This window comes from Brienomyrus brachyistius, chromosome 3 (genome assembly GCF_023856365.1).
Source record: "Brienomyrus brachyistius isolate T26 chromosome 3, BBRACH_0.4, whole genome shotgun sequence".
NCBI lineage: Eukaryota > Metazoa > Chordata > Actinopteri > Osteoglossiformes > Mormyridae > Brienomyrus > Brienomyrus brachyistius.
Window position 1 is genome coordinate 9,725,195 of NC_064535.1, and position 26,205 is coordinate 9,751,399.

The 26,205-nt window shown below is 40.2% G+C and overlaps 1 protein-coding gene across 5 annotated transcripts in view; it reads right to left on the minus strand.

The window, feature by feature from the left end:
* Positions 1-1,975: 1,975 nt before the first annotated feature.
* LOC125738834 (pleckstrin homology domain-containing family A member 1-like) overlaps positions 1,976-26,205 on the minus strand; it is a 29,448-nt gene continuing 5,218 nt past the window's right edge. The window contains exons 2-13 of one of the 5 annotated variants that reach the window (XM_049008248.1): positions 17,721-17,917; positions 14,389-14,445; positions 14,255-14,300; positions 11,838-11,935; positions 9,367-9,498; positions 8,805-8,945; positions 8,609-8,677; positions 6,302-6,366; positions 6,059-6,122; positions 5,843-5,932; positions 5,417-5,457; positions 1,976-3,750 (exon numbers count right to left, since the gene is read on the minus strand). In XM_049008248.1, the coding sequence (XP_048864205.1) occupies positions 3,489-3,750; positions 5,417-5,457; positions 5,843-5,932; positions 6,059-6,122; positions 6,302-6,366; positions 8,609-8,677; positions 8,805-8,945; positions 9,367-9,498; positions 11,838-11,935; positions 14,255-14,300; positions 14,389-14,445; positions 17,721-17,861 (1,206 nt within the window). In that variant the 5' untranslated portion in view covers positions 17,862-17,917 and the 3' untranslated portion in view covers positions 1,976-3,488. Of the gene's footprint in view, positions 3,751-5,386; positions 5,458-5,842; positions 5,933-6,058; positions 6,123-6,301; positions 6,367-8,608; positions 8,678-8,804; positions 8,946-9,366; positions 9,499-11,837; positions 11,936-14,254; positions 14,301-14,388; positions 14,446-17,720; positions 17,918-26,205 lie in introns of those variants that run through there. The other 4 variants (XM_049008247.1, XM_049008250.1, XM_049008246.1 and 1 more) reach the window with 4 other exon arrangements.

A 26,205-nucleotide genomic window follows, 5' to 3' on the forward strand; every position in this document is an offset into this window, starting at 1 on the left:
CAGCAAGCCATAGCAGTCAGTCAGTTATGTTTTATCGCACCAGCAGCAAACAGCTAGCTTGTCCTTAATTGGGAAATTCTGGTGCAGCGTTTCAAAGAACTGCAATTAGCTGTGCTGTGATGCATAATCAGCAGAATTGCTTGAATTGGTACAGGTTAAAACCGCTCGTCATATATCATTATTTTATTCTAAAGGTCCGCAAAACCGATCCATGACAGCACTGTGTAGTTGTATTAATTTAATCGGCGTACTGCCAAGTCACGTCTATTGATGTTGTGTTGCATTATAGTTACATGTGGCACCTTATTAAACTTCTTAGTACCGAACAATATTTTACTTATTAAAGTTTTTAGTACTGGACAAATGTTTTCTGTAAGACACTCTCAAAATAACAGAAGTAAAAATGAAGTGAATATGCTATATAAGTAACTAAACATAATATGTAACCATTTTCATTTCAAGTCCCTTCTGTGTTTGTATACCTAAGGTTATTAATTTGAAAATTATGCCGCAGGAGATGAACATCATGCATACAATAGTTTGAAATGACGGGAAATGACTCATAAAAGTTACAGTATTGGTAATATAACAGTATTATATTACATTACAGTATTGGTAATGTAGGACACACACACAAAATCTAAACAATCACTGTAGTTATTTCCCAAATGTTACTTCTGTTATGACCGTTTCAATTAATCACTTAACCCAATTAATTTTTCACCTCTATGGAGGATGTTATGTTTTTTGCTCATATCTTGATTTCACTGGCGTGTAAAGTATGAAAAAGATATTTTTTTTCATAAAAAAGCAGGTGCTCAATGTGTTAGCAAGCTTGATAACAAATATATACATAAAGCAGATGACTTTTAATAAACCAGTTTCTGTATAAAGGGGTAATATTATATTAACATGTACAATGTTACAATGCATACAGCAAATAAGACCAATCAGCCTTTGCTTATAACTGTCAACAGATCCAATAGATGTTTATTGAACAAATTTCTAAGTATTTACTTCCTGATTCTTTGAATTAAAATCACAAGTAATATTTACAATGGGTAAGTCCTACAAAGGGCTGTTGTAGTACCCTTGAGCAATATACTGAACATGATGCAGTCCAGTTAAGTACATTTAAATAACATTTATTTGTTTGCAGGGCTTTTACCCAAAGAAATGTTCAATTGAGAAAGCAGTCCCTGGAGCAACTGTGGTCAAGTGTCTCGGTCGAGGGTCTGGCATGTAAAATCACTGTGCTCACTGTGTAGATACCCAGCTATATAAAGGGGCAATAATGTGTAATCTTTTCAGAAATGGTAAGTATGATCACCCCAGGTACCGAATTCCAGTTCGACCCACAAACATGGCATATTTCAGCTCAGCAGAAAAGCTACTTCGAAAATCCACAGATATAAACTATGCTTACGCATTATTGATTGATAAAGTATAACGACAAAATGAGCAAACGACTTAAATTAGTTGTAAAGAGCAAGCAAGGTATCAGTGCAAGTCATACGGAAACAAAGTAACCTACTTTTTGTAAGGGACTCGCATTTAGTAACTGGGACATCAAATAGAGAGGTAAGGAGCAGGCACTGATACACATTTATATGACATCAAATAGGACATCCTTATATTATTTCATTTTGTAAATGTATAAAACAGAATGTTTGCCAATACGGAAGCATGTCAGAACTCTGTGATGCTCACATATCTGTAGAGGGCAGTATAGTCCTTAACGACAGATTGTACATAAATTCATTTGGAGCTCAAGGTAATGTAAGACATGCAAACTCATTTTTAAAATATATTTGCCCATTTTTGTGTTGACTAAAATGTGTTGAAATCTAAATAGTTTTATCCTAAGATTTAAAATATTATTTTATGTATTATGCCTGCTTGCTAGCAGCTACTACTGTTTTACCCTGGAAATGTGACCTTTTGGAGAAGAGTCAGATCAACTGAACAGACAAAAAACTGTACAAAAGGAATGATTTACTACCTTGAGTTTAAAAGGCAAGACATCACAGCAGGTTTGTCAGACAGCTATTACACTAAACAGAGTTTCAATTAATTACTTTTCCGTAGAAAATTCTTCAGGCTCCAGGAGTGATCACTGAAGTTCACATGGATATCATTTACTATGACATTATATGATTAACTATGTCAGATTACATTGTGGGAGTTGCTTCATACGATGGATACATCCTGCTTTTGTCATAGTCCGTCCATCCGTCCATACCTAGCCTAGCCTAGCCTCAAACACGAAAGTATTTCAAGACAATGATCCGAATAAAACATGTTGATGGATTTGTGAAAGGAAGCTGAAATGCTTAATGATGAACATGTGAACAAAGGGAAGTTATACACACTGTGTAAGTGTGGAGGTCTAATAAAAACATTGCAAAGAATAAGTGACTTAAATGACATCCACTGCTTATGTCAGCACTTACAGCAGAATAATACAAGAGTCATTTGGTTTTTAGTATTCTCTTCATGGCAGGACCACATTTTAAAATCGTACTTTTCACACCGAGTAATAAATACAGAACACAATTAAAACATTAATTTAAAAAGACAGCTTTTGTATAGATATAATGCAGGTTCATTGTTTTAACAGGTGACTCATTGTTAGAAATGCTGTATGACTGCTGTTCTCCGTGGTATTTAACCGTACAGGGACTGCAGATGTCAAAATGAGATGCACCATAAGATGTATGCAAGAGAGCAAAGGATCTCACACAGCTTTAATACAACACATTGATGCAAAGAGCTGGAATAGTGCCCTCAGTCAGGAAATCCTCATTAAAATATGACTGTTGTGGCAGTTTTGGTGGTGCATTACATGAAATTTCATTCAGATATATAAACATGAATTAATCCATTATTCAGAAAACAGTTTCTACAAATTTTCCTTCTATGTTTGGGATTTAGTAACATTAAAAATACTATAAAGTGAATCTGTAAAACAATATAAAATTATGCACAAGAAATGCATTTTTTTGTTTTTTTTTTTGCTTGTCCACAGGACCGGAATTTCCCTTTAAGTTTCTGGCATGAAAAACGTACCAGCTGACTCTCCCATACTGCCCCCCCCCAGCCCCCTCCACTACAGCCAGACTCTCGTTTCTTCCCTGTCCCAGGTTTCTTCAAGTTCACTTGAATTCACCTGCCTCACCTCCATGCACATAAAGCCTACATACCTTGTCCCTCTATTATGATTTTCATGGGACAAGCGCTACTCTCTTGCCTGATCTTAGCTTGATATCAGGTTCTCAAAGGATGCCCCCCACTCCACCACATTTCAGAAGGGGGAGGGATGGGGGTTGGTGGGTGGTGGAAGAGAGACTGTAGGGAAAAATTACTTTGAGGGGCATCAATATCTTACACCTGGCTGACTGGCAGGTCAGCATCATCTAGGTCAAGGTTTGGGGGTCTTGGGGGACCTTCTCCGAAGCTGCTCCGGCGCCTCCAAGGAGAAGCTGTGCTCATTTGGACAGCCGTGTCTCTTGGAGGGACAGACGTGCGGCTCTCGGCGCCCCATGCTGGCTGGGCCGGGGCAGCAGACTCATGAAGTGTTCGCTGTCCCAGGCCAAGCTGTGAGCAGACAGGGCGCGCGCTCGCAGCCCCAGCGGACTGGGCAGCGCAGCGCCGAGGGGAGAGCGGCACTGACGAGGGGGTCGGGATGGGGGCGGGAAGCCTCTGGTGGTTGCGGTAGAATGAGGAGATTGAGGAACGGTCGCTGGGCTCCTGTAACGAGTGGGTTGTTCCCAGAGATAAAAACACAGTCAGACACAACACAGATCACAGGAGTGGTGCAGAAGTAGAAGGAGCAGTAGTGCAAGTAATAGTGAAGGAATTAGAGGTGGTAATGCTCAGTTAGTATTTCAGTGTCCGATTTTACTCTGAAAAACAAAAAAAAGAATGCAGAAGCATTAGCAAAACTGGAACCTGAATGCTGAACCAAGGCAGTTAGGTGGGTGGCTGCACAAAGAGTCACCCAACATTAGTGGTCAATTTAATTATTAGGAATTAATCCACATTAGTGATTAGTATAAGGGTTGTTGATTTGCATTTAAAAAAAAAAAACACTTGAAATAAAGTAGATGAACAGGAAAGGTGTATTGCTTAAAGTCATTGTAAAGCATTCAATTACTGAAAAGCTTATAAAACTTCAAAATAAATTCTATAGACCAACATTCATTATACTGAAGGAAAGATATTAGATTGCATCCAGCCAATAAACTGCATAACCTTGATATATTCAATAAATCAAAAACCTTTGAATAAAGTTTTCATATCTTCTGCTTAAGTCCACCTTAGAATAATGTGTTGAAGGTAGTTTTCCAAGTAAATATATCATCTCTCTGTTCAATGGATGCTGCATCAAGTCCTATACCAACACCATCTGAGTGGGCTTTTAAATTAAGGGTGACCTACACTAAATATACCCTATTTATCAGTTAACAAATAGGAAATATAGATGAGCTCCTTGCTTGACAAGGCAGTAAGGTAGTAAGGTGCCCTTAAATGTCATATGGCCAGAAAACTAAAAAAGATGCATTTCTCTCCCTATAGTCTGTTATGCATCATAACCTCTTGTAAAGTGAATGCGAATCTAGCATACTAAGACCACTAGATGGCGTGCAGGATACACATATGAAGAATAAAGGGTAAACTTTTCACAGTCAAGATGCCTTGGCAAAGAACATGAATTTCTAAGGCACCCCCAGGTTAAGCAGACCTATCTAAATACACCTACAACAGGTTCTATAGTACCTCCTGAGAGTTGAGCAAACTGACGCAAGCCAAAGAGCGATCAAGCTCTCCAAAGAAGCACTGAGCATGCATATCAGGACAGATGCCAAAAGACTGCCTGTATTATTTTCTGACCAATGGGCTGTGACCAATGGGGCATGAAGAGAGAATATTTTGGTGACAGTGTCTTGCCCTATGAGTGCACAGTAAAAAAAAAAAAACCAACAACAGCAACATAGCTCATCTGCTTTTCTGTCTCACAGGGTCTGGGCAAGACCTTAAAAATAATGAAAACAAGATTGCGACACCATCATCATCACACAATGTGCCTTATAGAGACAACAACAATGCCCTGAAGACAGCGGCCGTGGTGGAGCCCTTGAGTGGCGCGAGGTTACGAGAACTCAACAAAACGGCAGATGGGTTGGGTGGAGTTCAGGTTCGGGAAGAGAGGTAAGACTGTGTTTGACAGGGATGGGTCAGGGAAGATGAACGTGACATGAAGCAGCACCTTCGAACAGGAATGGTGCCTCGTGAGTTTAAGAAGCACAAATAACTAAACAAATAACTAAATAAGCCTATGACGCTTAAGCATCTCAGAACGTTCTGGTCATGAAAGCTCACATACATGCTGCATTCGCCATTTCGGGATGTATACCTCTGTATACAAGGATTCGACAGCCGTCTGGCCTGCCGCATCTGGAACAACACATTGCAGAGCTCTATTAGAGAGGCTGGGAGGAGAGGAGCTCCAGTACAAAGTGGAAGTGTAGGGACCTTCTACATCATCCTGAACTAGCGACCGCCTCTCCAAAAAAGGAATGGGCAACTTCCAGCAGTCAGTGTGGGCCACCCAGACAGGTTTTACAGAAAATGGCCAACTGCAGCTCACGTTTAGCATCTGCTTATATCCTTTTAGCATCAGTTTATATGTCAGATTGTGCAGCGTACAATCAAACTTATAGAATACTGACTTTGGGCAGCTGATAGATACTTTGAGGCCATACGTACAGGTCCACCACTCAAGCAAGGTAGCCTCAATCTCCAAAAAAAAGCCCAAGGGGTGAGGGCTGGGTTTACGTACATAAGCCGCTGATCTGCCTGGGCCCCGCTGCGCCACAATTGCCCCAGAGACGGCCTTGATCCAGCTGTGCATGTCTTCTGGGCTTTCCGCCTGGATGGGGAAGGCACAGAGCAGAAATACGTGTGATTAAAATGCTTCACCTCAAAATGCAGAATAAGAAATGAAAGATGGAACACAGTGGTACTGGATGAATACCAAATGGAATCTGTCACAGACCTGAATGTAAAAGGTCCTAGAAGCTGTAACAACTTCAAAAAGGTTGTCCCTCATCAATATATCACTGAAATGAAGACATGAGGAATATTAATTCAAATGCATCTCCATGCTAAAGCTGACATAACAAACTGAGTTGAAAACATACCATTTTGAAACATCAACAAAGTTTCTACTTCTTTCTACACATAAGAGGTGACAAAACTTATTGGTTCATTTTTTCATACTTTAAATGTCATGTAGTACCTCTGTTTACACTCCTGAACTTTGTGAACTTCCTTCAGTGGAATTGTTCTCAGAGGATCCTTGTCCTGAGGGTAAGAGGGCCATCACACATTACTGTGTTAATACATCAACTCACATGCACGTCAGTCCTCATATCCTCATACATAGAGAGTGTTGCCCTGCTCATTTCTGAGAAATGATTTGCTTAGATAACCCCCGAATGTGATGTGAACACAGCAGCAAACCGCGCCACTGTCCTCCAGCCTATCCCAGCCCTAATTTATTATAAGGAATAAAGATCTGTGGTGGTGTGTTAGTGTATTTATCATCATGCAGACACCGGCCCAACAACTGGACAAATTGTACATGGGTGACAAACATGGACATTGCTCAACTAGTGTCATTTCACCAGGGTAAAATCCTGAGAGTAACCCATTTTTAGAACCAGAAACAGAACTTGATAACCATTACTTCTGAAGATTTACACCTGACACGGATTTGCCCCACTACACAGAGACAAATTAAGCATCCAGGCAATTCTATAGATACAATGTCTCTGAGACTTCACTGCCCTTAACAGCAAGTGCTCAGCACTGCTATTAGGGTGGCACTGAGATCAGGCGTGTGTGACTGTTTGAGATTTCTAATATTACTGTCCAAGGTTCAGATACCTATCTGTATTCTAACTGCTTAGCACAGAAAGGGTTGCTCAGGGTCATTCCCAGGCAGCCTACAGTACATGCCGGAAGGTTGCCAGTCCATCACTGGACACATACACATACCAATTTAAAGACATCAATTATCCTAGCTGCATGTCTTTATGTTTCAAGATGAAACCCACGAAACAGAGGGAGAACATGAAAACTATACAAACACAGAGTGTAGGTGGCGTTCAAGTGACAATACAGTATATTATCCAGTGTAATTTTCAATTAAATGTCATCTGAAAATGATGTGTTTTGACAATTGTACAATCTTACTGAGTGATGTTCGTACATGTGTTTATTTCTAAAAACAGAAACATGTTTTAAAGATCAACAGTGTCCTTTAACGTTATTCTCAGTGTCAACACTCGTAATGTTACCCCTGCTTAATACTTCAAGCCTCATGACAATTGGTTTAAATCGTAACTTGGATAATGCAACAAATTAAGATAAGGGAAAGGAATATTCCTTTTCATTTAACACAAACACTGTAAAACTTGTGCATCTATAAGGTTGGCAATATGATAGCTATTTCAGTATGTGTATAATAAAAATGCAAATTATAAATAACGAATAAGTGAAGAAAAAAAAAATCATAAATGAACTCGTTGATCCAAAACTAACAACACAGCCCAAGACATAAATCTTAATACAATATAATTTACATATTATATGCATGCAGGATGAATCAGGCCTGTAAGATTTTTTCATAACAGAGTACACTGAAAGATGCTTAAAGAACTGAGTTGCATTTTCGGTACTGAGGGGTGGGTTATCATTATAGATGGAGTTCGCTGATTCATACTACGTGCGCCCGAAACAGTGCTATGCAATGATAGACTAAACAATGTTCCCGGATGAGGGTATTAGCAGACGACCTGCCGAGACACATGCCTGGACCACCTGCTAGGTAATGCAACTGAACACAAGCAGGGTCTTTGTGGTGAGCCTGAGCACTGTTACTACTAACAAGAACCCTTTGCATGACTCAGCGCTTCTCCTACCTGGCCAATAGCCCAGGCCCATCAATTTATTAACATACGGTATGTTGCTGTGCTTTGGCTCAGTGACAGCACTAACTGAGAAGGTATGTAATTGAAATGGCCTCGCAGATTGCACATCAACCACAGTTAAGTACAGTACTGCTGATTTCCAATGTAGAATACATATCCACAAAGTAAGTGCCCCTGAATCTACTGATGCCTGTGTCCAGAGGAGAATTCCCTAAGGCCATAGACCAAATATCAATTTCAGACTTGGAGGGGGGAGGAAAGGAGATTATAAGCAAGTGCAGCTATAAATGTAAGTAATTCGCGGAAATTTCAAAGAAATATACACGCGATCTCACCTTCGACGAAAGACTGCACACTGACTGATAACTAAAAAGCTTGGAATCGTACATTTTCAGGTCTGTCGCCTGCTAAAGGAGACCTAGAAGACGGAGGCTCATAGCCCCTGTCAAATGGCTCTGTTTATGGTGCTGTAAATGGCCTGCTGTCACTGACCAGCCAAATACTTCACTACATGAAGTAACACTATGGAAGTTCAGTACGTGGTTTTGGCTCCTGGAAGCATCTACCAAGTGAATCCATTCACGTACGTGGACGACAGTCAAAAGGCTTACCAAATCTGATTTGAAGTAACTCACTGAATTTTCATCTAAAAGGAAATATCTTCTTTTCCAGTTCTTCATCTGAAAGTTGTATAAAAGGAACAGTTCAGTCATTTGAACCCTCCCCCCCCCCCCCAACATGCACCCCCCCATCCCAATTTCCTAATCTGGCCATGTAGGACTCAATTATTTGACAAAGAGCTCTTACCACGGCCCCCTGTTTCACACAATATCCTGCCTTTATAACTGCCAGGTCCTGGGTAGGTTTGCTCAGAACATATGGGGCTTGGCTGTGAGACGTCTTCAGAGCTTCGCGGTCTGCACTGTTCTGTCCACCACAACCTTCCTGCTATGGGTAACAGAGCAGAGGCGAAAAAACACACATATTACACAAACGGCTGTGTAAACTGTGCAGTCACCTTAGTGAACAGGCCACGTAACTAACTCCTGCACATAACTGTGGCGACAATATCATCTGATAACTTATTCCAATATTATAATTATTTTTTACGCGCTATTTTTTAGTCTCAAATTCCTGGTTTTGCACATAATTTTCTAGTCTCAGTGAAATGCACACATTTATTTATTTTTTTATTAACTTCCCTTATTTCTGAATAATCAATAATTTAAATTCTTTCTTGAGATATAAGCATGTTCATATCCAGCATATGCTCTCACTTACTACAAAATCTGATTTCCATTCTCATTTAAACAACTAGCAATCAAATTAATAAAGTAACATTGTCACACAGAATTCGCCGGTTCCTTACCTGTGTCTGGGTGACAATGGGCACACCTCCAATGATGTCAGTTCTGTAGGACACCTGTCTCTTTGGATTCAAAACGTCCACGAGAACCTTTTGATTCTCTGAATTTTGTTGTGGATCACAAGACTTTGGCACCTAGAACACAGAGAAAATATGAATAGAGGTTGTATGGCGTCTTTCGCTGTTTTGATTGATAAAGAAATTAAGTATGGAAGTTAATTTCAGATATCTATTGTTAAAGAAAAATAACAAACGGCAAACACAATATAAGGATTCTGAACTTGTGAATATTGTACATACACTGAAGAATGTCATTGGAACATAGGAAAATACACATCAAAATTTAGCTCATTAATTGCACACATGGACAAAAAAACCACTGACACAGTATGTGCCAAAGACTTGTTCTTCAATACAAGCCCTGACTAGCTTTACTACCCCTGTGAGATCACACAGCAGACTCTGTGGTATGCATGAAGCCATTGTGTGAGTGCCAGTGATCAGGGAGGGATTTGTTCATGGCAAGAATAAGAGTATGTGAGGATACCTCCAAGGGAACAGAGCTGACATAACGAGAAAGAACACTGCTGAAAACGACCATAAACCTGCTAGACTGTTACACCTTTAATATTATTGCCTTATATGATAATTATAGGGGCGGCATGGTGGTGCGGTGGTTAGCACTGTTGCCTCACACCTCTGGGACCCGGGTTCAAGTGTGTGTGGAGTTTGCATGTTCTCCCCATGTCCTCGTGGGGTTTCTTCTGGGTATACCTGTTTCCCCCCACAGTCCAAAGACATGCCAAGGCTAATTGGAGTTGCTAAATTGCCTGAGTGAGTGAATGTTGTGTGTGTGAGTGAATGGTGTGTGAGTGTGCCCTGTGATGGGCTGGCCCTCCATCCTGGGTTGTTCCCTGCCTCGTGCCCATAGCTTCCGGGATAGGCTCCGGACCCCCCGTGACCCAGTAGAATAAGCGATTTGGAAAATGGATGGATGGATGGATGGATGATAATTATACTGACAGTATCACATAGGAACTAATTACCACTAAATATATGTTATATTTATTTAAGTTGAAGTCAATATTCATTTTTATTTTAGTTATGTTTTTACATATGAAGATCAATATTGGATATTGAGCAGGCATGGCAATAATCCAGGATGTTATGTTAAAAAGCTAATTGGCGTTATATCCCCAATCAGAGATTTTAATGGGATGATAAAAAAAAATAAAAAATGAAACCCAAGGAGGGCGGCATGGTGGTGCAGTGGTTAGCACTGTTGCCTCACGCCTCTGGGACCCGGGTTCAAATCTCCACCTGTGTCACATGTGTGTGGAGTTTGCATGTTCTCCCCATGTCGTCGTGGGGTTTCCTCCGGGTACTCCGGTTTCCCCCCACAGTCCAAAAACATGCTGAGGCTAATTGGACTTGCTAACTTGCCCGTAGGAATGCATGTGAGAGTGAATGGTGTGTGAGTGTGCCCTGCGATGGGCTGGCCCCCTATCCTTGGTTGTTCCCAGCCTCGTGCCCATTGCTTCCGGGATAGGCTCCGGACCCCCCGCGACCCAATAGGATAAGCGGTTTGGAAAATGGATGGATGGATGGAAACCCAAGGAGCATGTCAAATAACAATTTATTGACTACTGATGACAATTGACTAATTTAGCATCATGTGTGCCAATTTGTCCAATTTGCAATTAAATAAAACATACAGGGAAATCACTGCCAACTCTGTAACAAATACAGTAATTTCCAAAATTAAAGACAAAAATGGAAAACAATGCATTGGTATCGATGATACATCCATCTGCCTATAGAGCCCAAACAGGTACTAAATTGTGTGGAAAAGCAGGCAATACTGCATCTCCAATAGAGAAATCTCACCATTGCCACACACAGGGTCCTGCATCCTGGAAGATATGTTTCATATTACCACAAAGAAACGGGGGTGCGTTACTCAGGGGGTATAACGTCATGAATGACTGTCAGGGACTGCAGAGTATCAGAGTGGAGAAGTGCAGCAAAGAAAGTGATTAGGAACAAAAAAAAAAAGGCTAGACTACCACTTTAGCACCAGATGTAGGTGGATTACAGCTTTCAGCTCTGCAGGTATGGTACATGGCTGGCTGGACTAACCATTTAATTCCCAAATTAGTTTTTTTTCCTCTTTTCTTTCCTAATATGGACATTATTTGGGATTCCATGTATAATGCTAATGGCTCCTAGAGAGGGGTAAAAAGCTAATATGCACTTCCTGCAAACCTGTGAGCTGAAAGTTTCATGGCACACATGCTTTGAGAAGACATGGACAGCCCACAATCCTGCAGACACTCAACTAACAGGCGACACTGATGTACAGCAACCTGAGAAAGTAGAGCCCAAGTCATCATACGACAGGTTCTCTCTCATCCCGATTATCATGTTGACTCGATTACAGTTTTAATGCAAAAATAAGAGGGACAAAGACCCACTGTGATTTTGGTGGCCTTGTTGAGCACGTTCACCCACTCCACCAGGTCCTGCTGGTCATTAGCTTGTAGGAAGAACTTCCTCATTCCAGCATTAATAACTGAAGAGGGGGAAACAGGAGAAGAGAGTAAATGTCACCTACCTGCCGAAAAAGAAAGGAAACAACAGAGGTAAACAAACGCGTTTTAGTCATTAGGTACCAATAAGCCGTGCGAGAGACTACTGGCTACAATAAAGACACATGAATGTGTTTGTGACCGAATAGCAGGCGCAACATTTTCTGCTTGTGGGGTTGGGGCGACAAACATTCTACATTAAGAATCTTCGTTGGCTAAAGTCTGAAAGAATAAAATAAAGGACAGCAATGCATGCCTACTACTACAGTCCACCGGCTCAACTGGCATAATTAAAACGACACTGCTGAAACAGAAAGACGGCGTCTTAGTCTTTTCGCACTTCAGACCCTCCGTGCACAATGTCCGCATTCTTTCTGTGAGCACAAAGCTCAACATTCAGTGCCCCCCCTTTCGGTAGTGCTTTTGGTGTCAAGGAGAAGGCAGTCAGAAAATAATCAATCACTGGAGAGGAAGCCAGAGCTCAGCAGGAGAAATATCTCACACTAATTTTAAACAGTGTTATCTAATCTACTACTCTTACTGCTTTTTGCATGCATCAGTAGCAGAAAATGAGGATATAGAGAATGAGAAAAAATGTTACGCTTCAAGAAAAACAGGTTACCACCTACATTTAAAAATATATATATATATATTTTCACTAATCCATCCATTTTCCAAATCACTTATCCTACTGGGTCGCGGGGGGTCTGGAGCCTATCCCGGAAACAATGGGCACGAGGAAGGGAACAACCCAGGATGGGGGGCCAGCCCATCGCAGGGCACACTCACACACCATTCACTCTCACATGCAGTCCAATGGGCAATTTAGTAACTCCAATTAGCCTCAGCATGTTTTTGGACTGTGGGGGGAAACCGGAGTACCCGGAGGAAACCCCACGACGACATGGGGAGAACATGCAAACTCCACACACATGTAACCCAGGCGGAGACTCAAACCCGGGTCCCAGAGGTGTGAGGTAACAGTGCTAACCACTGCACCACCATGCCGCCCCCTTTCACTAATCCATTTCTCCTCAATTATGGGCACTCTGATGACAGACAGACAGTTACAGGGCAGGGGTGCACATAACCGGTACGCAAGTCTGCAATTTCTTGTCACAGCACTGCAAATGTGTATTTAAGGTTATGTACATTTGTGCTGTTATGACAAGAAGTCACTGTGCTTTAGTCTTTATTCCATGAAAGAAGTACAAATTCTTGTGCACGGTAATATCTTGTCATAACAGCCTGAATGCACATAAAATACATATGTATTTGTGCTGCTATGACAAGAAATTTCTGCGAGTATAGCTTTTTACAGCGAATGCATACTTGCATGCCAGTTATGTGCATCCCTGGTTATAGGTGTGAATGCAAACATCTCTGCCACATGTTCCACTGGGAACCAGGGTTCGTCTACTGCACTGATAGGTAACAGATGAACAGATGTAGCTTCATCCTTTATTCATCAGCTCCTACCTTCCATTGAGGAAAGTGGTATTGGTAGGCTGTTTGCACACAAAGGCCTCTTCCATAGAAGCTAGTGGGAAGCCACTACTAGAGAGCCCAGAAGAAAAGCTGATTATTGCTATCACACTCATTTACAGACCCTGATACCCATTCTGGAACGCTGGCATGTGGTTGTACAAAACTAGTTCTGATCTATGTTGTGCATTTAAATACTTTCCTAACTGACCTTACTCCGTTTTTTTTTATACCAGGATAAAAAGTGTTGGAACATTAAAACTTTGTATGCAATATGCAGTGTGTGTGGGTTATGTATATATTGCATTATGTCCCCACAATGTGATAAAAACTTGATGTTATTTTGATGTTATGGGGACAATTTTTTCATTCCCTACAAGAGGGAATTTTAGAAAAATCTGTGACTGCAATCAAAAGACAAAAAATGTCAAGTGTTGCATTTTGTCGGTTACTTCTGGTAAGGTTAGGGCTGGGTAGGGGTTAAGGTTGTCATTGTTGGGATTAGGGTTTTGCCCATAGAAATGAATCGACAGCTGCCACAAAGATACGAGTACAGGTGTGTGTATGTGTGTGTTGGGGGAGGCATATATACATTACATTGTCGGGACCAAATGTCCCTACAATATGACTGAAACCTGCTATTTTGACCTTCTGGAGGATTGTTTATACTGGCCCTACTACCCAGAATCACATAAAGTCACTAACATAAGCACTTTGCCGCAAAACTTGCTGGAGAGTCATCCCCTAAAATTTGATGTATCCCAGTAATGCTTATTTGGCTCAGCTAAAAGAAAACTGAACGGAAATGGAAATCTTACCAAAGCAAAACTCAGCCTTTGGTCTTTGCTTAGTGGCATCACTGACCTAAATGAGATGGAATATCATGAACCAAAGGAATCATCTTTTTAAAGGTAAAAGAATGACACTTTAGATAGCAAAATATACTACTGACCTTGGAAATATAGGTGAGCTTCAGTGAGCCGATGAAGTCAGTGCCTGTGGGCAGGTTCTAGGAGACAAAGAGAAAATACTTATGAGGATGAAAAATGATACAACAATATACCACTAACTCCCATTAACTGCATGAAGCATTCAGCTAACAAAAAAACAAATACTGCATCTGTAGTACTTTGACTTTTATCTATCAAAAATAAGCTATAGCCCTTGAAAGGGCAGTTCACCCCAAAACTGAAAAACAAAACTGTTTAGAAGGGCCTCTTTAGACCTACATCCATGTATCTATCCATGAAGATTGTTCTGCTGGGAGCTGCCTAGTTTTGGAGATACCAGTAGCAGAATATTGTCGGTCTTCTCTCGAATATAATTGGAGGGAATGGCATTCTTTCCGTGGCATTTACAGCAACAAAAACACATTTGAAAAATTAAGATAAGCCACAGACTTTGTAGTGAGCAGTTTAACATAGTAACTATTTCCTTCTACCAAACTCCACACACCAATCGCATTACCGCAGAAAAGCGCAGGGGTGCTCATGCTCCCCTAACATCACATAATTTTAAGAATTCAAGAGCCTCTGTGAAGTGCTGGCCCCCTCGAATCTGTCAGGGTATCCATACCGCTCCGATGCTCCTGCTAGCAACTAAGAAAATGAAACGATCCATCCATCGGTACCCCTCTGTCAGTAAATGTTATCAGGGTAAAGGTAGGCATCCAATATAGGTACTGGGTAGGGCTGCACGATATTGGGGAAAAAAAATCACATTGCAATATTTATTCTTTCTGTGATATACATTGCGATATTAGAATTTCAAAAAATCTAATCAGTTCAATAGCTCTATTGGTATAATTAATCATTCTAGAAAGATTGAGCTGATTTTGGCCAAATAATGGTAATAACTTAATCAGTACTAAACAGAGCATGAACATTCAACTAAGGAAGCTTATTGCATATGAGAGTTAATGAGTGACAAAATAGATCAAACAGAACATTTTATTGTCCAATTAAACCTTTTTTTATAGCCACAGTGAACATAACTTAAAATAAAATACTGTCATGCCCCGATCGTGCCGATCCTCGTATGCCACGCCCCCTCATCTACCCCGTGTGGAATCCCCGTGTTACCAGCTGTTTCCAGTCATGTTCATTGCTGTTGTGTAAGTCCGTGTTAAAGTATGTGTAAATTCCGGTCATTAACGTCTTGACGTCGCTGTGTGTTACCTGAGTGTGTGATCCCTTAATAAATCCCTCATTTACCCGACTCCCTTCACCTGCTTCCCTGCTCCATGTCTGCTCCACGTATGACAAATACAACTTAAAAACATTGCAATAAATAAAACTTGTGCAAAATAACTATTACCAACAAAGGACCATTGTTTCTCACACTTAAATGACCTTTTTTACATCACCAATGTAAAACAAAGAGAATGTTTGTGATTGGCGGTTCGTTCTGTGATCGACATGCTTGTTAGCTGTGTGTGCAAAGCTGCGTGTCGGCTCCATATCCAAAAACCTTTAAATTGACCTAAATTATGTTACAGACTTTTGTGGATTGTTTAACTATAAGAACAGTGTGACATTTGTTAGTTTAGCAAAAACACCAAAAGCATTGTCCACGCCTCTTAATTTAATTTGCGTTACTTGACGTTGCACGTCCTGCGATGTGACTATTGCACGTGCATAAATCGGGATGATGATGGTGAAACCCTAGTGCTGGGAACCAATCAGATCGAATCAGATTGAAAAGAAAATCTGTGGTATTGCCCATCCTTATTGTTTACTTCCATGTAAAGTGATCATGTGACCAATCAGACAGTGAGAGGTTGTAAGTAGCAGGATCAAATCAGAGAAGGGCCACATGTTCAGTAGGGACCAATTAATGAGCTTGTATAGTTAGTGTTTTCAAAATATAGCAAATTAGCCTAAATCCATGCATACTCATTTTTCATAAATTACACAAATATTGGTCTTTCCATTCTATTGTAGGTCATCAAAAGATGGATAACAATTAATATATTATTATATTATCCATCCACTTTCCAAACCGCTTATCCTACTGGGTCGGCGGGGGGTCTGGAGCCTATCCCGGAAGCAATGGGCACGAGGCAAGGAACAACCCAGGATGGGGGGCCAGCCCATCGCAGATTATTATATTATTCACTGCATATTAAGATTAATCCAGAGTAGTTTTCTATTTTATAAACCAAATATCAGCAGAAAATACATAAAACCTATAATGGTAAGGAAACTGCTACTTTTACAATAAACTGTACTAATATTACTACATAGCGTAGACTTTTGAAATACATATAGCTTAATATCTTTTTTCAATCATTTTAAAAGTTGGATATTTCACTGAAACTTTGTTCAAGAGCACATCAAAAAGGCAGCTCCTGGCACTCTAAGCTAGAAAACTTGTGGTTACAAATTTAAAACTACTTGGAATGCAGGCTCGTCTGAATATTCGCTCACTCACCTCCCCAGTGGGGAGATCTGCAAGCCAAAGTGGACAAAGGAGGTGCCATGATGAGCAATAAACTTTTTCAAACATTGGTTAAAAAAATGCCATGAGGCAAATCGAAAACAGGGAGAGCAGAAAGCAGTTCTGTAGAACTGAAACTCTGTTGCCATGTGAACAGAACCATAGTGAGTTCTTGCTGCCCAGCAGCACACCCTACTTCAAAAGATCATAAGATTTGAGTGTTAGGGGCAGGCGTGGGAGGGTTCTGACGGGATATGCTGAATACTGAAACTCGATTCTCCCGAATGGAGCACAATGGTGACATGCAAAAGCGGTCTGATTTTGCAGAAAGGTCAGTCTTTCAAAGTGACAGGGTCAGTGTCTGCACAGATGCAAGAGGTTCTTTAGAACTTTCATTATGACAAGATTACTGTCGGGAAACCACTCTGACAAGTCGGCTAGCTTAGCAGTCTCCAGACACCTTATACAGAAACCATTTTAAAAGGAACTCTTTAATCAATTAACAGCTTCAGGTGTCACATTACTAAGTTCATACTGTCCAGCCTAAAGTACATTATGGAGGCTTGGTTAGGCCACGGAGCAGCTTATTAGTAATGACTTAATGAGTACAGCAACTTCACAGGACATCACAAATCAGTAGTGGAGGAGGTCAAGGGGGTGCAGATCCCCGCTGGGTTGGTGAATTTTACACAGGGTCAGGCCAATTATCCAGCACCCCTGAAGCATTTCGAGGGCTTAAGGGCCTTTGCTGAAGGACCCAATGGAGATCACAGGCAGAGTGGCCTACCTCGCTTAGCCACACAGCACCCCCAATGATATACAACTCCGCTTGCTGGCAGAGCCTACCTGTGGGTTGTCCATGTACCACACCAGACTGCCCTCACAGCTGTCGAGGATAAAGTAGCGGCGCAGGAACTTGCCACTGTTCTCATTCTCCTCAATGTCCAGGAACCCGCAGATGCGGTTCTGCCGATCCACGTAAGGCATCTCCGGGCCAGAACATTCCACCACAGCCCAGCAGAGGAGATGGAGATAGGGGGCAGCTGAAAAGAGCAAATCATGTAAAGACAATGAAGGTGTTTCCATGCTTTGTTCCTTGTGCTATACATCTGACCATGACTCATGGAGTATGGACTCCACTGCCTGACCCTGTCACGCTCCCCCTTTCCCACAGGCATCTGGCAAAGCCCACACTTTCTGTCGTTAGAAATCACCCAGAATGCACGTCCTTTTTACCCTTGATGTGAGAGCCAATGAGTCATTACAGGCACACAATGCCAAGGTCAGATTCGCAGTATAAGAATTAATAACTAGTTAGAGGGCACGCCCTGATTCAATTTTGCTGAGTGACAAAAGTTAAAATATTTGTAAAGAGACGTGGTAGAAAGGAGCAAGCACAATCCACACGGAAATCATTTCAAATGTCAAATGTCCAGCAGAGAAACTGAAAGTGGGAAGATGAAACGGCGTCCACACTATGTTTTGATTTTATCAGCAGTGAGAACCAGATTTACATAGTTCTGTGACTGAAGGGCAAAATAAGTTATTCTGACATTGTCTTAATCCCACTTCTTCCTGGCTCACATAGGCCTAATCAGACAAACGTCAGCTGTGCCCACACAGACCTTCCCTAAGCTATAGGAAGTCACTTAGGAATGTCACAGCTACCTCATGGTTGGCTGCACAAGCCCTGTGCGACAGAAGTTGCAGAGGCATGAAGTGGGAGATTTGAGGCAAGGCTCTGGTAGTCTGTGCAACAGTTAACTGGTCGAGGACAGAGCAAACACAGGGCACCAGATGCGTCTGTCTCCCAGTACAGAGTATGTGACAATACATGGCTTGTGTCACCCACATACCGACAATCATTGCTCTGAATGCCTGTGCTTCAGAATAGAATGATTACTAGGAGAATTACTGTAAGAGAATATTTTTTAAAATGCATACTTCACCCGAAAAGGAACCAATTAATATTCATTGAGATTCATGTTGTACAGCCAGATTATCACTAACCACGAAGCATCCATCTTCCAACCACTTTTCCAGTATAGGTTTGTGGGTGCTTTTAGCTACTTTATGGGCTATAGGGTCACACAGGACCTGGAGCCTATGCCAGACAGTATAGGGCACAAAGCAGGAGATCACTCTGAACAGGATGCTAGTCCACCACAGGCCATGTGTGCATAAACACATTCACACTCAGAATCAGACAGTAAACGATTCAGAAACACCAATTAGCCTAATCACATGTTTTTGGACTGGAGGAGAAACATGATGAACCCCGAACATACAACCTTCATATTGAAAATGGGTGTGATTCAAACCCCTGACTGTGGAGGGAAAAGGCAACAGGGCTCCTCAATGAGCAACCATGAAACAAGGTGGGTGGATCTTTTGGGAGTCCTGGCACCAAGCACTGTGACAAACCTATAGATCTCAGCCTCTTTTGGTTAATGCTAAGAAAGCTGAAAAGCCTCAATAAACCTGTACTGTCGTTTTAAAATGTCGAATTGCACTGATATCGATACTGAAGACTGAATAAGGTGTGTCAGAGTTCAACCCCGGAAGAGCCGCTTTTCCAACACTTTGTCCCTTCCTATCCGTTCCAGTAAGGAAGCAGGCATCACTAAAACTAGCGCATCAAAGAGCGAAGAGCAGGAAAAAAAAAAAGAAAAAGTACGAACATCATTCACCCAGCAAGCCCCAAAACATGCAGGCACTTCTATGGTGTTTACAAACTCCAACCACTCATGGAAGAAAAGTCAGTAAATAAATTAGTGTAGTGCCTGTGCTTCAAAGTGCCAGAGGTAAGAGAAGATTTAAAAATAACAGGAGACACATATCAAAGACCATAAAGTCATACAATGTATGCCAATACCTAAAAAAAGACAGTGGTAACATAGAACAGATGAGCCAAAATCAGATTACCAAGCAATTAACTTCCAAAAGACAAGGTACCACCGGATCTCAATCCATTACAAATATTTTTAACTATGAACACTATAAAAAAATCGATATATTCACAAAAAAAAAAAAAATTAGTCTCGGTGATGATGGAAGCAGGCAGTGACTATCCAGCTACCAATGTATACTAAATAAGTCTCCCAACCATTGTCCAAAAGACACAGGTATCTCTAACTCTGAAAACATCTTCAACACCCACCAGTAAGAGCAGTGTATGGGAAATGCCCCCCCCCCCCCCCCCCGCAGGTAGAACAGGTTCCCCAGTATGGAGAAGTATATGCTTCCAAAACATAGCAGTAAACAGTCAAATGAATAAATCAGAGATGGCATATGCACACTAAGAAAAATCGACACAAGGAAAAGAATTCTCCATGTACAGCAGGAAATATAATCAGAGGGGTGAGATGGAGGCACAAACAGAGGGACAGTATCATTCTCAACCACCACGTCAGGCAGAAAGGTCAGATATCAGCAAAGGTCAGCAAATGGGCCCAATCCTTGCAGCTGATTTGGAGTCCAGCTGGCAACAAGGCGAAGTTTCTTGATGAGAGCTGTGTAAGACAGCTTTGTCCTCCAGTGACTGACCAGGCTATAAAACAGAATAAAGGAGCGTAACAAGAATCCAAAGGCTTGCCCTGAACAATGCTAGTGCCAAATAATGGCACATTATTGCCAGTGATATTCAAGACAGATCTCTTTATAGCTCATATGCAAATAGAAGAACATACTATTTAAACAATGTACTGCTGTATCATCTGGACTAAATGGTGGCAAAGCGAATAAAATAAGGAAAGAAAAAAAAAACCATTTTAATGACTCATCCAATTCAACTTCTTTTCCTCCCTCAGTTTCAACAGAAAACATTTTGGAAAGGACGCCTTTGTTTTGCCCTGCAATGCAGCTTTGTCTCAAGCTTGCTTCGGAGGACGGCCTTTTGTTTATAAAGAGCTAGAGTCCGTTAGTCTGCCAACATATTGCTGAACAGGGTCAAAGCATGAGAATCCAAAATATCAAACTGACTCAAATTATCCACCTTACTCGACTTGTGACCATTACTCAACACATTTAAAAGCTGAAATGGGTACTGTCCATTGGATTACAATAATGACAATTCACAATAAAGATTTTACATTAACTATCCTCACTTGGCAAGGAGGACAATCAAATGGGAAACACCTAAATCCATGACACAACTAAAATTACTGCAGCAAAGGTTTGGCAAGGCATTTTAAAAGACACCAAGAACTAAAAATAAATTCTTTTAATTTGCATAAATGCTTAATTTGCATTTATCCAGTGCTATTATCCAGAAACATTCTCCACTTCATTGCACCAGTATTTATGTGAGGCACTGCATCCCTTTCTGAATACATTAAATTGCATTTGTAATCCACATCCATGGCAGTAGGACACTGCTGCTCTCTGCTTACGCTGTTGAATCTGCACCATTTCATCTAATGTATTGCCCTCATCTGAGATCCTTTTTCCTCTTTATCTGTTATTTTTGACCATATTAAGAATCATCATCCATAAATTGGGGCATGGTTGCATGAAGTATAATGGCACGATATCCCATTGCGATTTAATCAGGATTATTCAGCGCATGCGCAATAATCACCAAGGCTTTAGGTAACAGGTAAAACATTATTTTGTCCATACGGCGGCTTTTCAGCTATATGGACGTTTACTTATGCCCACAATTTGGTAAGCAGATTAGTAGTACACCTAAAATTTTAATAAGAAGCATATTATGATGGCCAAAACTGAGATCTGTATAAATCTGTATAAATGAAAGCCCAGTTTCAAGACACTGGGTTGGAAATTTAGCTCAAAATGCTTTGACAATCTTTAGATTTCAAGGAGTTCATATGTTCAAGGCCTTCAGTAGAACCAGCAAAGTGATAGCATTACAAAACCCTGACTATGGTCTTTTCCTTGAAAGATTCATTTTATTGTCTGTAAACAAATGGCTGATTTGCATTTTTGAACAGTTCAGATTTGATTTCCTCAGTCTACAGAACATTTTCTAAGAAAGGCTTGTTTAAGTAAATTCAGCAAAGTATCGTTCAACCTGGCCCTTCTGAGTTTTCATTTCAGTGGTGGAGTCCTCTAAGGCCCATTACTACACACCCGTACTTGTTTAGTGCTGTAGACAATGTGGGCTGAATCCATTGTTCCAGATCTCACAGGGTCAGATCTTTGCAAATGGTGCGCAGGGTTTTTTCAAAGCCTCCTCAAATCACCTATGAAATTTTCTGGTAAATCCACATCCAAGGAAGTTGGAAGTAGGGCTGCAAATGTCTTGATGACATTTCTAGCTGTTGCCAAGGTCTATGGAAAATAAATTGTTTTGTTGAAGCTTCACTTGTCTTTTCTTAGCAATCTTCACAAACATTATATCAGTTGCTTAAAAATTACCTTCAACTTAGGTGATGTAAACAGGAATCGAGAATCAGCTTGGTTCATCAAAGCGAGGTGTACCTTGTTATTTCAGATTGTTTCCTTTTTATAAAGGAAACTAACAGAAGTGGAAAGGAATCATTTTCAGTTCCAGTTTATTTAAAAATTCCGAATCTCACCACTGCGTTTGTAATGCAGACTAGTCTATGGAAAGTTACAAACTCAGATCTGCTTCCAAGAAACAATCATAAACAATTTTTCGGCTACTATAATACTTACAGTAACTACCTAGGTATCATTGAATCAGGTTTAACTAGTTGTGTCCTTTATCTAGAAGAAAAGTGAGAGAAAAAAATAAACACTGCTGTTTTTGTTCATCAGCACTATTGTGACAGAACTAATGGTTCAAGCATTAAACATTATAAAACGCATAATGTATAAAATTAAGTCGTTATTTAATTATAGATAAAGCAACATTCAGTAAGTGCCTTCCTGATTGCATATTGTACAGTTCTTGATCGTATTGTATATATTGTATGTTTTTATTTTCTATTGTTTGATATTACTGCTATTGCTGAGGACTTTCTGCATTCTGCTTATTTCTGTTGCACGGTTCATTGTGCGGCTGTAAAATGCTGTCTTACTATACGACTATATGAAAATCATATTTTATGTAGGAAATGTACTGGTGAAAAATGTGAAAATATACTGGGGAAAAATGTGAAACCAGTTTCTCAGCTAAGAGCAAAACAGTGACATCCCTTAATGGGAAGGGGGGAGTGGCATGCATAAGCAGTAGGACGTAGCAGGTTTTCTGTAGAGGTCAAGAGAATGGTATCTGACCATAAATTAAAAAAGAAGTATCTGTGATATTAATCATAAGAAACCAGTAACAGCAACATCAGCAGAACAAGAACAATATATTTGTTCAGAGCTATTTCATCAGCCAGGAAATAAACAAGTGACATTCTGACAAGTCATATTTTGATGTAGCATTGTTGGTTAGCCAAAAATACCATCACTGGTAGGGCTAATGAAAAGCAATCGTTTTAGGCTGACAACCTGTCCAAACCCTCAGAAGCCAAGTAGTGTTCCTGCAAAGACAACCTCGCGTTCTGACAATCTCCCTTGCAGGATTTCGTGGTTACAAAAAATTACTGCAACACCCCATCCACAACGACATTTCAACATATCGAATCATTCCAGTGAATATATCAACACGTTAAAGCTAATTTACATGTTATCATATAATTCAACTTTGCTATTCTGAATAAATAACGTAAACATAAATCACAGTATAACTTCTCTATCAACCTCTAAGATGTGTCTGCTTCTTGCCCAGGGCATACAAAGAATGGGTTATTTTATCAAGTCACTGAGAAGTTCAGTATTTCTCCATTTGAAAACCATTTCCTTCAGAGTCCCTTTTTTTATTTGTACAATGCTAAAAGAACTGAACTTACTAAAATATTAAATGTTTAAGAAGCACATACTTCCATACATATACTCAACCAGGAAAACAAGGAAATTCAGCAAAATAACAGCAGCAAAATAAATTTAAATAAGGCAATGATTGTATATTGAAGGTGGAGAAAGTATATATTCAAAATAAAAATGAAATACCTAAAAAGACAAGAAATATACAGAACAAATGCATAAATAAAAATGTACATGATATGGTGGAAGACTAATTACATAAAACATTAGGGCTCCCACACAGATGCAGCTCATATATTTAATGAATAACCACCCACCATGCATAAGGTCACCTATAAAAAATTCTGCACACGCATGGCTGCTTGCAATAACGGCTTGCGTTGCTGCAAGGCAAGAACTCAGTGACATGAGAACTGACTGTTGAGGTGCTTTTGGCAGGAACCTCAGTTACCAAGGCAGCTGAACTTCTTCAGTTTTTTCAGTTTTACCGTTGCATGAGTAATGCTCCCCGCATGATACGCAGAGTACTAAAAATACCATCCGCAAAGAACATCGTTGAGCTGAGGCGCAAAATATGATCAAAATATGCATTAATTCGAATTTCAGTATAAAATAAGTGGTTAGCAACTGGGCAACCGTCAGCATTTTTTCATTAAACTTGAAAATGAGTTACACTCAGTGGCAGGGGTGAGAATTAGCAGTGACCAAATCGATATTATATCGATATGTGTTTGCTGATTTGATATGTTTCACAATTTAGTAGATTTTGCAATCAGGTCTACATTCAAAGCAAAGACAAAGGCTGTAGTAGTACAAGTGTGAAACCTAAATTCACAAGTAGATGTTCAACGTACAAAAAAAAAACATTAGGCTAATTTTGACTTTGAGTCGGTTACAGCTAGTGCTAGAGAACTCTGAGAGACTCTAATAAGTCAATAGTCAATATTGGCTTCCCAGTAAATTATGGCAACGCCAAAGAGTAGCTTCTAAGACTAAAAATGTCTGTTGGCTCTGTTATACCGGAAACACATACAACATGCTAACTCATTTTAGATCGGAGTTTACTTGACGTTGGGAAATCGGCTTGAACGGTATTAGTTCAGACACGACCAAACAGAGTTGCTGATGCCCATCAGATATTTAGCAGACTCCCCGCATGATACACATATTTATCAGGCTAAATATCTGGACCTGTCGGCGACTCTAAATCCTGTAGAAAAGTGTGAAAAGTGATGCGACTGGCAATGAGTGCAGTGACAAGCAAAGGAAAGCACAAGACACGGGGTGAGGTAAAACCCAAATAGAACAGTTTTAAAAAAGTGTAAATCGTTCAACTTGTTTAGAAACTGTTCTTATTGTTCATGGAAGAGGTACAGAGATATTCAATGAAAGTTTACATTTCACACACTTTGGAATTACTTGCTTTAAATTGAGATACCAACCCCCACCCAGTTTGGCAAGATTGCAAAATACAGTAACAGCACTGGTCTGGAAAATGCCGCCAAAATATGTATACCGCAGTATAAATACAGGGTGGAGTACATGACGTCATCAGGAGTACATCCGCCATGCTGGGTGGACACAGTAATTCTTTAGTCCTCTTTTTTTTTTTTTTTTTGTGATAATCGTGCTTTGGACAATTTGGAAAATTATCGTGATGATTTTGATTTTCTCGTACATCACTTATCGTGACACTAATGATTTGTTTAACATCAATAAAGTAGACTCCAAGAGTTTTCTAGAGGCCTGCTGCATAGTGTTTATATGTCTCTTATCGCTATCATTACTTACAGCTTATCTCTTTAAAAGCATTTCTAGGAAGTTTTAAAAGAGATGTAGCTTTTATTGGCTGTAAAACTATATTAACTGCTTTCCAACTATTGGTATAAGCCAATGCAGTAACAATCAGCCATTAATTCCCTTTAAGGTGGTGACCCATGTTGCTTTTCCCACCTGCGTACTAAACCGTTAGAAAAATGTCTGCTTTTAACGTTGTTAGAAATGCACTTCGCAAACATCGCTCTGCTAAAATTTCTCAAGGAAGGATCTACTAACAACCATTTTAACACAAATTAATAAGGTTAAACCTTAAGGTGAGAGAGTTAAGAGTATGAAGAGCTTGTGAAAAACAAAATCTGTTGCAGTATAGGCTGCAGTACTGCTGAATAATGCTAGTCTGTTAGTGTCGCAAGCATTTCATAGCAAAAGAAAATTCAGTGCAGACACTGCAAAATCAAAAGACATCACTTGGAAGATTATGTAATTTATCACACTTGATGATAAACTTTCTCAATTATAAATGTTACAAATATGTAAGATGTTAACAGTTATAAAATATAGCGCTCTGGGACTGTTGTATGCCAGAGATGATGCTTTCCTACCAAAAAATAAATGCATTTCAAAAATATGAAAAAAGTAATTTGTTAATCAGTTTCAGTGTTACTTTTTGAAATAATCGACTATCACTATCGGCCAGAAGTTTCCTTATCGGTGCATCAGTAGCTTATAGTCGTAGCAAAAAACTATTTTCTAG